This window comes from Puma concolor, chromosome B1 (genome assembly GCF_028749965.1).
Source record: "Puma concolor isolate L17-30 chromosome B1, mPumCon1.1.hap2, whole genome shotgun sequence".
NCBI classification, from domain to species: Eukaryota; Metazoa; Chordata; class Mammalia; order Carnivora; family Felidae; genus Puma; species Puma concolor.
Genome location: NC_141670.1, coordinates 69,616,152 through 69,628,323, shown reverse-complemented (window position 1 = coordinate 69,628,323; position 12,172 = coordinate 69,616,152). Strand labels below are relative to the sequence as shown.

At 37.2% G+C, this 12,172-nt stretch overlaps 1 protein-coding gene across 2 annotated transcripts in view; it reads right to left on the bottom strand.

Moving 5' to 3' along the window:
* SPMIP2 (sperm microtubule inner protein 2) overlaps positions 1-11,687 on the bottom strand; it is a 100,036-nt gene extending 88,349 nt beyond the window's left edge. Inside the window, exon 1 of one of the 2 annotated variants that reach the window (XM_086703976.1) lies at positions 11,142-11,687. In XM_086703976.1, the coding sequence (XP_086560102.1) occupies positions 11,142-11,205 (64 nt within the window). In that variant the 5' untranslated portion in view covers positions 11,206-11,687. The remainder of the gene's footprint in view (positions 1-11,141) is intronic. The other variant, XM_086703975.1, reaches the window with a different exon arrangement.
* Between the last annotated feature and the right edge of the window lie 485 nt (positions 11,688-12,172).

Genomic DNA, 12,172 nt, shown 5'->3' with positions numbered 1-12,172 from the left:
AATCAGTGCCCTAGATTTGGGATTGTGGTTAGCTCAGAGTCCCCTCAGGGATACCTTAGTATTACTGGTGGTAGAATACGACAAAGAACCCAGAAACTGTATTTGACTCACTTTTCATGACACACTGTGTCTCTTTTTCCTTCAGTAGCCACCTCCCTCCCCTAATTTTGCATGTGTAAGTTTTGATCATTGTTTAGTACACTTGGGAGGGACTACACTAGATGTTCTGGCTACTTGGGGTTCCTAGCTCTGCCCTCAGGTCCCCCAACCTCCACTCCCAAGGCAATTCATTTGACTGTCAAGAATGAGGCTTAGAAGTAAATTGGGTCTCCCTTTCCTGCACCAGAAGATTTCCTGAGGCTGTCCCAGGTCCTCTACAGACAGAGACACTCAGTCCTGATCACACTCTGCTTGGAAATGAAGTAGTAGGACTCCTCATAATGTCTGACTAGTTCAACACTTAATACAGAACAGGAGCAATCAGTCTGCTCATTTCTTCCCCTTAAATGATCGCTTGTGATCCCTTTTGATGAACAGACTACAGGAAAACCCATTTTGGCAGAAGTTGTCCTTGAAACTTCCTTATGTTGGAGTCACTTGCTCAAAATTTTATGTACTCAATTGTGTCTAGTTGAGATGTGAGAAATTCAAGTGCCAGGGAATTGAGTCTCCATCCCTGACCTTGGACCCTCTCCTTCAATTCTATCCCTCCTGCAATTGTGTAGTTTTTCAGAAATTATTTCTTTTATTTTAGAAAGTGGCTGCCCCAAATAAATGATTTGGCCAAATAAATGATTTAAGGTCTCTTTCAGTACTGTTATTCTTAAAGGCATGGATCATCTTCTATCTGCCTCAGAGTTTCCCCTAGAGTGTATTTTTCTAAAAGATGATGTCTGTGGTCAAAGGCGCCTTTTAATTGGCGCTTGGAAAGGTCCTACCTTTTCGGAGATAATTGCTGGCAACCGGGGTTAGCAAGACAGTGAGGCACTTTATCCTTTATCACTTGCTGTGAATGAAATGGACTAGGATTGTACACAGCAGGTGTCAGGGTAAAGTGCTTCCTTGCCGGATTTCAGCATGCATTACCCCTCCTCTTGCAGGAGAGGGAGGAAAGAAAGAGAAGTGGACTCCAGCTACACAGTCAAAGCTGGTTGCCTGTAGGAAAAGACGATCCACCCAGTGCACCCTAAGGAGATCTTTCTACCCTTTCTGACTGTATTGAATGACATATAGTTTTCACCAACCAAGATTACATAAAATAATGAGGTTTCTATGTAGTATTCCAAAATTTGCCATTCCACCACCACATCTTTTTTTTTATATATATATAATTTTTTTTAACATTTGTTATTGACAGACAGAGCATGAACGGGGGAGGGGCAGAGAGAGAGGGAGACAGAATCTGAAACAGGCTCCAGGCTCTGAGCTGTCAGCACAGAGCCCGACCTCACAAACCACGAGATCATGACCTGAGCTGAAGTTGGATGCTTAACCGACGGAGCCACCCAGGCGCCCCCACCATAACATCTTTTTAATGGCACTTGTCTCCTTTAGTATGATTTAGACCAGATCTGTAAGAAAATCCAAAAGGCAAACAGTCAGCAGGTTAAAAAATATATTTTGTGAGAGCTCTAATTATTAGTGTCATAAATAACTTCATCTTCTGGGCACAGTAGCAAGCAGTTTTGTTACATTGCTAGTGATCTGTATCTGTGGACAGTCGTAACACATATAGGAGCTTACCACATGCTAGGCACTGTTCTAAGTTCTCGATGTGCATTAACTCACTTAAAACTCTCAGCAACCCCACAAAGTAGGTATTATTATTGCCCTCTTACAGATGGTATAACTGAGGCACAGAGTGGTAAATACATGGTCCAGAGTACAACAGTAAGTAAGTGGTAGAGCCAGAAATTTTAAATCCGTGTTACTCAGTGTGGTCCCTGGCCCAGCAGCATGGGCCTCACCTGAGAGCTGGGTAGAAATGCCCAGCCCAGAACTTTGCATTTTCACAAGACTCTCCAGGTGATTCATATGTATTGTTTTAAAACCACCGACTTAGATAATCTTAAATTATTTCTCTTTATACCCATTACAAACCTGCTTATGGCTTCAGACTTTGGGAAATAGAGTGTACTTGGCTGGCTTCTTAAGACAAAATGAGATTTTAGAGGGATTCTTGTGTCCTCTCCCCAGTCCCTCCCTCCTCTACTCATCTTCTCAAGAAAAAGATAGCTTTTTTTTTAATAGCTTCTTAAGAAAAAAAAGTTTAAAAAGTTAATTGAATTCATGTTATATAAAGGCCACTTTCATTCCACTAAATCATCCTAACAAGCCTTTGAAAATAGGTACAATTATCCTTAAAGTTAGGTTAAGAAAAAAAGCCACAATGAAGTCTCAGTTTGCTAGTCTTTGCCTCTTGAAGCAAGAGGTGTATCCATTTCCTAGTAGGTAGCATGGTGCCCAGCTTACAGTGAACAATCAGCTAAGCTTTAACAGAAACATCCATTTTTTTCAAACCCTGACCCAACAACAAAAAAATTTTCTTGCTTCATCCTGAGCATTCGTCCCTGATTTAAAGAAATGATATTATGGCGCGCCTGAGTGGCTCAGTCAGTTAAGTGTCCAACTTTGGCTCAGGTCATGATCTCACGGCCCATGATTTCAAGCCCCACATCAGGCTCTGTGCTGACAACTACGAGCCTGGAGCCTGCTTCAGATTCTGTGTCTCCCTCTCTCTCTGCCCCTCCCCTCCTCACACTCTGTCTCTGTCTCTCTCTCTCAAAAATAAATAAACATTAAAAAAAAATTTTTTTTAATGATATTAATGTAACCTACAAAGGATCAACTTTGGAAAATTAAATGAAAGCCTAGAAAGGCAAATAAATCCTACTCCTTCCCATTTGGGTTCATATAATAAAAGTGTTTATTGTTCTTCAAAACAACCCAAAATAACAAACAAACAAACAAACAAACAAACAAAAAACAGAATATGAGACAAAGCTTGTCCTGCTTTTCAAAGTGAAAGCAGTAACTGATGTTTTGGATTTCTTTGTTTTTATTTTTGTTTTTGTTTTCTCACAAATTACATCAGTGATGATTTAGATGACCAGCAAGTTAGGATTGATTTGGAACTGCTGTCCCTTAGAGATAAATTTTGATTCAGGCAAATCATATATTGTGTCTACAGAATAAAACGCAGATTAGCCAACCGAATGTGTCAGTACCATTAAAATGTATAAGCTTTTGTCATGAATTAGTTTTCAAAAATGTAAAATATTTGCTTCATGAATTATAGTGATAAGGCATCAGGTGAATTTGCTGTAGGACAATTTTATTCTCTCTTCAAGTAGGAAACCGGTGGCAGTTCAGTGTGAAGAGTCATTTTCTATTTTTAAAGTAATTGAATTTGAGACATAACTATTAGTGTGACAGTTTCCCAGGGCAAAAAATGAGATGAATAAATGGGTCTGAAACCCAGGCTAATGGAGCAGTGCTTTTCAAAATTACATACACATTTATGTACTTCTACCACTTATAGTTTCATTCATCATATTGGGTTTTGGCCATTTCCTTGAGAGTATTTCCAATTCTAATATATTTCTAACAGAACTCCCATGCTGTGATCATTCCTTTAGATGGTAGGATTCTACAATATTCCTGATTTGCAGGAGCAGATTTTCTAGTAGGTATATGATATCTGACTAAATACATCAATTTTTTATTCAGTCAGTAATCTGGATATAATGCACATAAATATGCCATATAAATAGGGGGCAAGTGAACACTTCTATTCTTCTGATCAAGGCTGTGTGACCTTAAGCAACTCACTTAGCTCTCTGAACCTCAGTATTTCCATCTGAAAAATGATAGGTTAAATTAGATCATTTTTTATGCTGCCTTTTTAATTTAATAACCCATATTAATTATTCCATCTATCTCTTTAATTTGGACCAAGTGGGAATTCATGAAAAAGTTTGAATGAAAGAATGTATTTCTTTTCTTTTCTTTTTTTGAATTTTAATTCCGGTATAGTTAACACACAGTGTTATATTATTTCAGGTGCACAATATAGTGATTCAAGAATTCTATACATTACTCAGTGCTCATTGTGATAAATGAACTCGTAATCCCCATCACCTATTTCACCCATCCCCCACCCACCTTCCCTCTGGTAACCATCTGTTTGTTCTCCATAGTTAAGTATCTGTTTCTTGGTTACTGGAGGGGATATGGGAGGGGGGGATGGGCTAAATGGGTAAGGAGCATTAAGGAATCTACTCCTGAAATCACTGTTGCACTATATGCTAACTGATTTGGATATAAATTTAAAGAATAAAATTAAAAAGAAAGAAAGAAAGAAAGAAAGAAAGAAAGAAAGAAAGAAAGAAAGGGGGAAATTCTTGCTTTGTCTCCTGTTTGTTTTATTTCTTAAATTCCACATATGAGTGAAATCATATGATATTTATTTTTCTCTGACTGACTTATTTTTTTTAACGTTTTATTTATTTTTGAGACAGGGAGAGACAGAGCATGAACAGGGGAGGGTCAGAGAGAGGGAGACACAGAATCTGAAACAGGCTCCAGGCTCTGAGCTGTCAGCACAGAGCCCGACACGGGGCTTGAACTCATGGACCGCGAGATCATGATCTGAGCCACCCAGGCGCCCCTCTGACTGACTTATTTTACTTAGCATTATATACTCTCTCGATCCATCTATGATGTTGCAAATGGCAAGATTTCATTCTTTTTTATGGCTGAGTAATATTGCTCTGTGTGAGTGTGTGTGTGTGTGTGTGTGTGTGTGTGTGTGTGTGTGTGTACCACATCTTCTTTATCCATTCATTTATTGATGGACATTGGGCTGCTTCCATAATTTGGCTATTGTAAATAATACTGCAATAAACATAGGGGCACATATGTCATTTTAAACTAGTGTTTTCATATTCTTTGAGCAAATTGTATTGTGATGACTGGATCATAGGGTAGTTCCATTTAAAATTTTTGAGGAACCCCCATACTATTTTCCACAATGGCTGCACTAGTTTGCATTCCCACCAACAGTGCACAAGGGTTCCTTTTTCTCCACATCCTCACCAACACTTCTTGTTTCTTATGTTTCTTGTGATTTTAGCCATTCTGAAAGATATGACATGATAGCTCATTGTACTTTTGATTTGCATTTCAACATGAGTGATGTTGAGCATCTTTTCATGTGTCTGTTGGCCATCTGTATGTCTTCTTTGGAGAAATGTCTGTTCATGTCTTCTGCCCACTTTTAAATAAATAATGATGAAGATGATGATGATGATGATCATGATCATGATCATGATTTTGGTGTTGAGTTGTGTATGTTCTTTATGTATTTTGGATATTAACCTTTTTTTGGATATGTCATTTGCAAATATCTTCTCTGATTCAGTACACTTTTCTTTTCTTCTTCTTCTTCTTCTTCTTCTTCTTCTTCTTCTTCTTCTTCTTTTGAGAGAAGGACTGAGGGTGCAAGTGAGCAAGGGGCAAAGAGAGAGATTCCTATGAGGGGGAGTGAGAAAGAGAAAGAGAGAGAAGCAGGGCTCACCTGAAGCAGGGCTTGTGTTTTACCTGAAGTGGGGCTCATGTTCATCCGATGTGGGACTCAAACTCATGAACCCATGAACCATGAGATCATGACCTGACTTGAAGTCAGATGCTTAATGACTGAGCCACCCAGGCACCCTCAGTAGGTTTTCTTTTAGTTTTGTTGATTGTTTCCTTTGACTGTGCAGAAGTTTTTTACTTTGCAACAGTTCCAACAGTTTATTTTTGCTTTTGTTTCTTTCGCCTCAGGAAACATAGCTAGAAAAATGTTGCTATGTCTGATGTCAGAAAGATTATTGCCTGTGTCTCTTCTATGATTTTTATGGCTTCATGTCCTTAATACATTTTGTGTATGGTATAAGAAAGTGGCCCAGTTTTCTTATTTTGCATGGACCTATCCAATTTTCCCAACACCATTTGTTGAAGAGACTGTCCTTTTACCATTGCCCATTATTGCCTCCTTTATCAAAGATGATTTGACTATATAATCACGGGTTTAGTTCTGGGCTCTCTATTCTGTTCCATTCATCTATGTGTCTATTTTTGTGCCAGTACCATACTGTTTTGATTGCTACAGCTTTGTAGTATACCTTGAAATCTAGGATTTTGATACATCCAGTTTTGTTCTTCATTTTCAAGATTGCTTTGGCTATTCAGTGTCTTTTGTGTCCATACACATTTTAAGATTATTTGTTCTAGTTCTATGAAAAAATGCTGTTGGTATTTTGGTAGAGATTGTATCAAATCTATAGCTTTCTTTGGATATGGACAGTTTAGCAATATTTGTTCTTCCAGTCCACAAGCATGGATTATCTTTCCATTATTTGTGTTGTCTTCAATTTAAAGAATGTATTTTTAAATAAATGTAATTAAATTTTAAAACCTCATAGGACCTAGAACCGGGCAACCTGTTATTTTGTAAACAGATGTTTTAAAGATATATAACCATGCTCTAAAATATTTTTAAAATCTCTTCATAATTTTGTTTGTGATATTAGTTTTCATATAAGATCTCTGTAATGCAAAAATCACACCTTTACAAATCTCCTCACTATGTCTTAGAACTTAACAAATTGCTAATGAATCCTTTTTTTTTTTTAAACATTTTTTTAAATGTTTATTTATTTTTGAGAGAAAGAGACAGAGCATGGGGGGAGAGGGACAGAGAAAGAGGGAACTCACAGTTATCAAAAACATATGGATTATTGAAGGCAAAACATTGTTTGACTTTGGGGGGATTGACTGGGAAAGATCATTAAGCAACTTTTTAGGGTGATGAAAATGTTGGCTATCTTGATGTAAGAAGTAAATACATAGGCACAGTGTTCACTTCATAAAATGTTATCAAGCTGAATACTGGATTAGTGTACTTTCTGGAGTATGTGTTACTCCAAAACAAAATTCAGTGGAGCAATGTTAAAGATCTTATTGGCTTTGCTCAGTGATTCATGAATTGTCTGGAACCAGTCTAGCAGATGGAAAGGAGCTCCAGGAGCTGTGCAAAACAAGAAGACCTTTATAGGCACGAAGCAAGAACAAGGAAATTATACTAGGCAAAAAGCGGATTGGTTATTACAGGGTTACTTTCCCTTAGGGGATTGCAGGCATCTATCAGGCAGATTATCTAACTACTGCTGATGAGGCTAGCCTCATAGGCTGGTGTAAGTAAGACCCATTTCTGAGAGAGCCTATGCTGTTTGAGCCAAGTCTCAGTTTGGTAAGGTGAGGCTTAGCATGAGTAACTCCATTTTGAGCCTGTTTTGTTTTTAACAGTTACATGTCAACCTTTTTTTAAAGTTTAAAAGTTGAACTCACTGACACTTTTTTCAAAGAGATTCTCTATGCCTTTATTAAATGCAAACTAAATACATTCTAAATCCACCTATAATGTAGGAGGTAAATTTATGCTAATTATGATATTTAAAAAGAAAAGAAATGAACAAGAAAAACAAAACAAAATGTATGGTTTAGTTTGTGGGGTGCAGTGTAAATATAATTTTCCTACTTTTCTACATCTTTTACATTATTTCTTAAGGCTTTGGAATTAGATTTGTGTTTCCTTTTAATACCACACTATGCTATGATGGGTATTTACATTATACAAATAGGATAACAGCATAACCTGTAATATTTTAAACATAGTAACAGATTATAAGCTTCTAGAAGAAAAAGAACATCTTATTCATGTTCATTTTTGTAAACTCCAAAGTTCCTGGGCAAGTTTTTATTTTTATTTACTTTTTTTTTTTTTAAGATTTTATTTTTAAGCAATCTCCATACCCCACATGGGGCTAGAACTCACAACCCCAAGATCAAGAGTCACAACCTCCACAAACCAAACCAGCCAGGAGCCCCAAATTATTTATTTTATTTGTTAATTTTTTTTAGTAATCTCTGGGCCCAACATGGGGCTCAAACTCATGACCCTTAGATCAAGAGTTCCAAATGCTTCTTTTTCTGACTAAGCCAGCCAGGCACCCCTCCTGGACAAGTTTTTAAGATTGAATAGGGATTCAGTTTACATTTATTAAATTTAACTTCAGAGCATCATGCTAAAAATTTAGTTTTGGGGCACCTGGATGGCTCAGTCAGTTCAGTGCCTGACTCTCAGTTTCGGCTCAGGTCATGATCTCATGGATTGTGAGATGGAACCCCATGTCTGGCTCTGTGCTGTCAGCACACTGAAGCCTGCTTGGGATGCTCTCTCTCCCTCTCTCTCTGCCCCTCCCTTGCTTGTGCGTGTGGTCTCTCTCCCTCTAAATATGTAAACTTAAAAAAAATTAGTTTCAAAAATATATTTTGAAAGGCAAATATTAAAATTTGATAGAAATATAAAAGTTGATGGAGTGGTCAAATTAGGTAACCAGTCAAAGTACACTAAGTAAATACACACTGAATCATCTTGTAGAATAATGGAGTCTTCCTTTATCTCTCACCTGCTAATTCCATTCTTTGTAAATATACCACAAGAAAATAACAGAAAGAGAAAAATAATCTATGCAAAAGTATTCATGCAGCTTTATTATAACAGTGAAAATCTGGAAATTAAATATAAAATACAGGAAAATGTGAAGTTAATTATTCTATATCAATATACTGAAATCTCTTGAAGATGACAACTTGGAACTATGTAAATACATGACACTAAGTATACACTGACATAAATTAGAAGAAATTTTAAGTTATCAGTGAAGAAAAACAGTTGCAAGTGACAGAAAACCTAACCTAAACTGGCTTAAGGAAAAGAGGAAAATTATTGGCTGATGTTCAATGAAAAGTTTAAGAAACAGAAAAATCACCTCAAAACAAATCATTGATCTAACTGAAAACACGTAAGGATAACATTTTTAGAAAAAAAAAAAAAGAGAAGAAAAATCTAGGTGATCTTGGGTTTGGTGAAGAGTTTTTAGATACAACATCAGAAGTGTAATCCATGAGGGGGCGCCTGGGTGGCTTAGTCAGTTTAGTGTCTGACTTCAGCTCAGGTCATGATCTTGTGGTTCATGAGTTCAAGCCCCACGTCGAGCTCTGTGCTGACAGCTCAGAGCCTGGAGCCTGCTTCGAATTCTGTGTCTCCCTCTCTTTCTGCACCTTCCCCATTCACACTCTGTCTCTCTTTCTCTCTCAAAAATAAACATTTAAAAAAACCCAAAAATTCCTCTATATGAAAAAGACTGTGCTAAGAAAATGAAAAGACAAGTCACAGATTGGGAAGAAGACATTTGCACATTTGCAAAACACTTACCTGATAGAGGACTTGTATCCAAAATATATACAGAACTTTAAAACTCAACGATAAGAAAACAAAACACCCAATTACAAAATAGGCCAACATGAACAGACATCTCACCAAGGAAGATATACAGATGGCAAACAAGTCCATAAACATTAGTCATTAAGGAATTTTGAATGAAAACAGCAGTGAGATGTAACTGCATACCTATTAGAATGGCTTAAAGTAAAAAACAAAACAAAACAAATAAACAAAATCAAATGCTAGCAAGGATGCCACAGCAACAGGCATGCTCACCCATTGCTGGTGGAAATGCAAACGACACAGCTGCCTGGGAAGACAGTTTGGCAGTTTCTTACAAAGCTACCCACAGACTTATACGACTCAGCAATCATATTCCTAGGTATTTACCAGACTGATTTGAAAACATATCCACACTTGGGCCAGCACACAAATGTTTGTAGAGACTTTTTTTCAGAGTTGCTAAAAACTGAAAGCGACCGAGGTGTCCTTCAGTAGATGAATAGATAAATGATGAGATACCCATATGATGGAATATTTCTAAAAAGAAATGAACCATCAAGCCATGAAAAGTCATGAAGGAAGCTTAACGCATATTGGCAAGTGAAAGAAGCCAATCTGACAAGGCTAGATGCTGTATGATTCCAGCTCTATGACATTCAGGAAAAGGCAAAACTATAGACACAGTGAAAAGATCAATGGTTGCTAGGAGCTCGGGGAGAGCAAATGAAGAAATGGATAGGTGAAGTTCAAGTGATTGTTAGAGGGGTCAAACTATTCTGTATGGTACTCTGATGGTGGGTACATGGCCTTATGAATTTGTCAATAGACTTTACAGCACAAAGAGCAAATTTTGATGCATACAAATTTTTTAAAAAATAATTTAAGAAGTAGGGGGGTTCCAGGAAGGAATTCAGACTGTGACAAGAGAGTCTAACTGAAGGGGATGGGGGGAAAAGATGTTCACCTAAGTAACTTTGGAAATGACTAGAGTCTTTAAGTCTAAAGGCAAGAGATACTGCAAGGAGGCATTGTACTCTAGTTGATAAAGTTTGTTCTCATGGGGCACAGGTTTCCAGTGCTGATACTTGTATACATGAATACTGGAATCATACATGGATAGCAAATAGGTGGGGCCAGCTTTCCCATGATTCAAGTGGAACTTCATAGATAGGCAAGGGGAGAAGCTTATAAAATATGCTCATGACTTCAAATTATGAAGGAAATAAGATAAAATTTAGTTTATTTCTTGCAGACTTATCACAATTAGTCATACAGTATTCTATTTAATTACATGTTATTGTAATTCCACACAGAAACACCATTCAAATCATTTAAAGCAAGTTGAAGGAAAATGGAAGCCAACAATTGTTCTGGGGTTTAATGTGCATTTTGCCAAAATGCTTATTAACCAAATACATCAAACTTCTAAAAACACAAAAAGGTTAAATCAGTAATAATTAAAATTTGATCAAACGTATACTTTTTGTTAACATCAAAGTAGTTCCCATTAAAGAAACATAAACTTTGTGATATAAAAATGTTCCTTTGTGAAAGTTAGCTTAGGTATAGTGAAAACTGGGATGTCGCCGATCTGTTGATGACTGCATGGTGTTGATGCCCACACTGTGTGCGTAAGAGTAGCAGCATTGTATAAAATAAACGTATGTGATTATTTCATTCTTCCATCCATTACGTGAGTATCATATCTGAGCATCATAGAGGTGAGGGATAAAGAATTTATCCCTTGTGAAATTTCTTGTGAAATCCCTTGTGAATTTCCTTGTGAAAGCATACACAAAAACTCTACCTGTAACAATCATCCGTTTTCCCACTGTGGAAGATACTGGCTCTCGAAATGATACAGATGCCATGGCTCAGGTTTTAGCCCCAGAAAGAGTCAAAGACTGCAGTCTCTGTTTTCCCTGTCTCTGCCACGAACTGGGTGGTTGTTAAGGACTCTTTACAACAGGGAGATATGGTGTTCCTTCTAACAAAGTTCTGTATTCCAGTATCCAAGGAGAGATGGATACCGTCATAACATTCCTAGAAACTGTAGCTAATAATATATTTTTTAAATCTGTCAGTATCAAGTCAGAACAGACCTGTTCAGGTACTAGATCTAGAATAGACTTATGTCACAGATAACCTGGCAGGCTCAATCAAGACCTCATTCAATATTTCCCAAAGAATGTCCTGCAGAGGGGTGTTATTGCAAACAAAACAATAGGCAAAAACCACAAATCATGATCAAATGTATTTCAGAAACACTGGCCAGATAAATTACAATATAAAATTATATTAATGAATGAACAATGATATCTGTATCTATGTCTGTGTGTCTTCCCAGCCCCAATTCCGATACTTACAATATGTGCCTTGGTCATATCAGTGTATTTACGGTTCCCATAACATGTGATGCTCTTTCATTCTTATGAGTCTTTACACATACAATTCATTCTTCCTATAACGTTCCTATGCAAATATTTCTTGTCATCTGAGAGCCAGAAGCCACCTGTCCTCTCCCAGGAGGATGCCTGCAGACATAGCTGAGTATTTTCTCCTTCATGACCCTTAAACTTCTATAGCGTATTGCTTATACCTGTCTTTTAAACTCTTACCATTTGTCCTGTCTATTTAATGATCTGCCACCCCACTAGAATCTAATTCCCAAGAGTTCATGGGAAAAGCATCTTTATTCATCTTTCAATTTCCAGACACTTCGATGCAACTGATACTTAATAAACGTTTGTGGGGTGAATAAGTGAATGAACAGCTAATTTCAGCCTGCCCAGAAATATAATGTTGACCATCAACCTGATAATCCATGGAATAGAAATT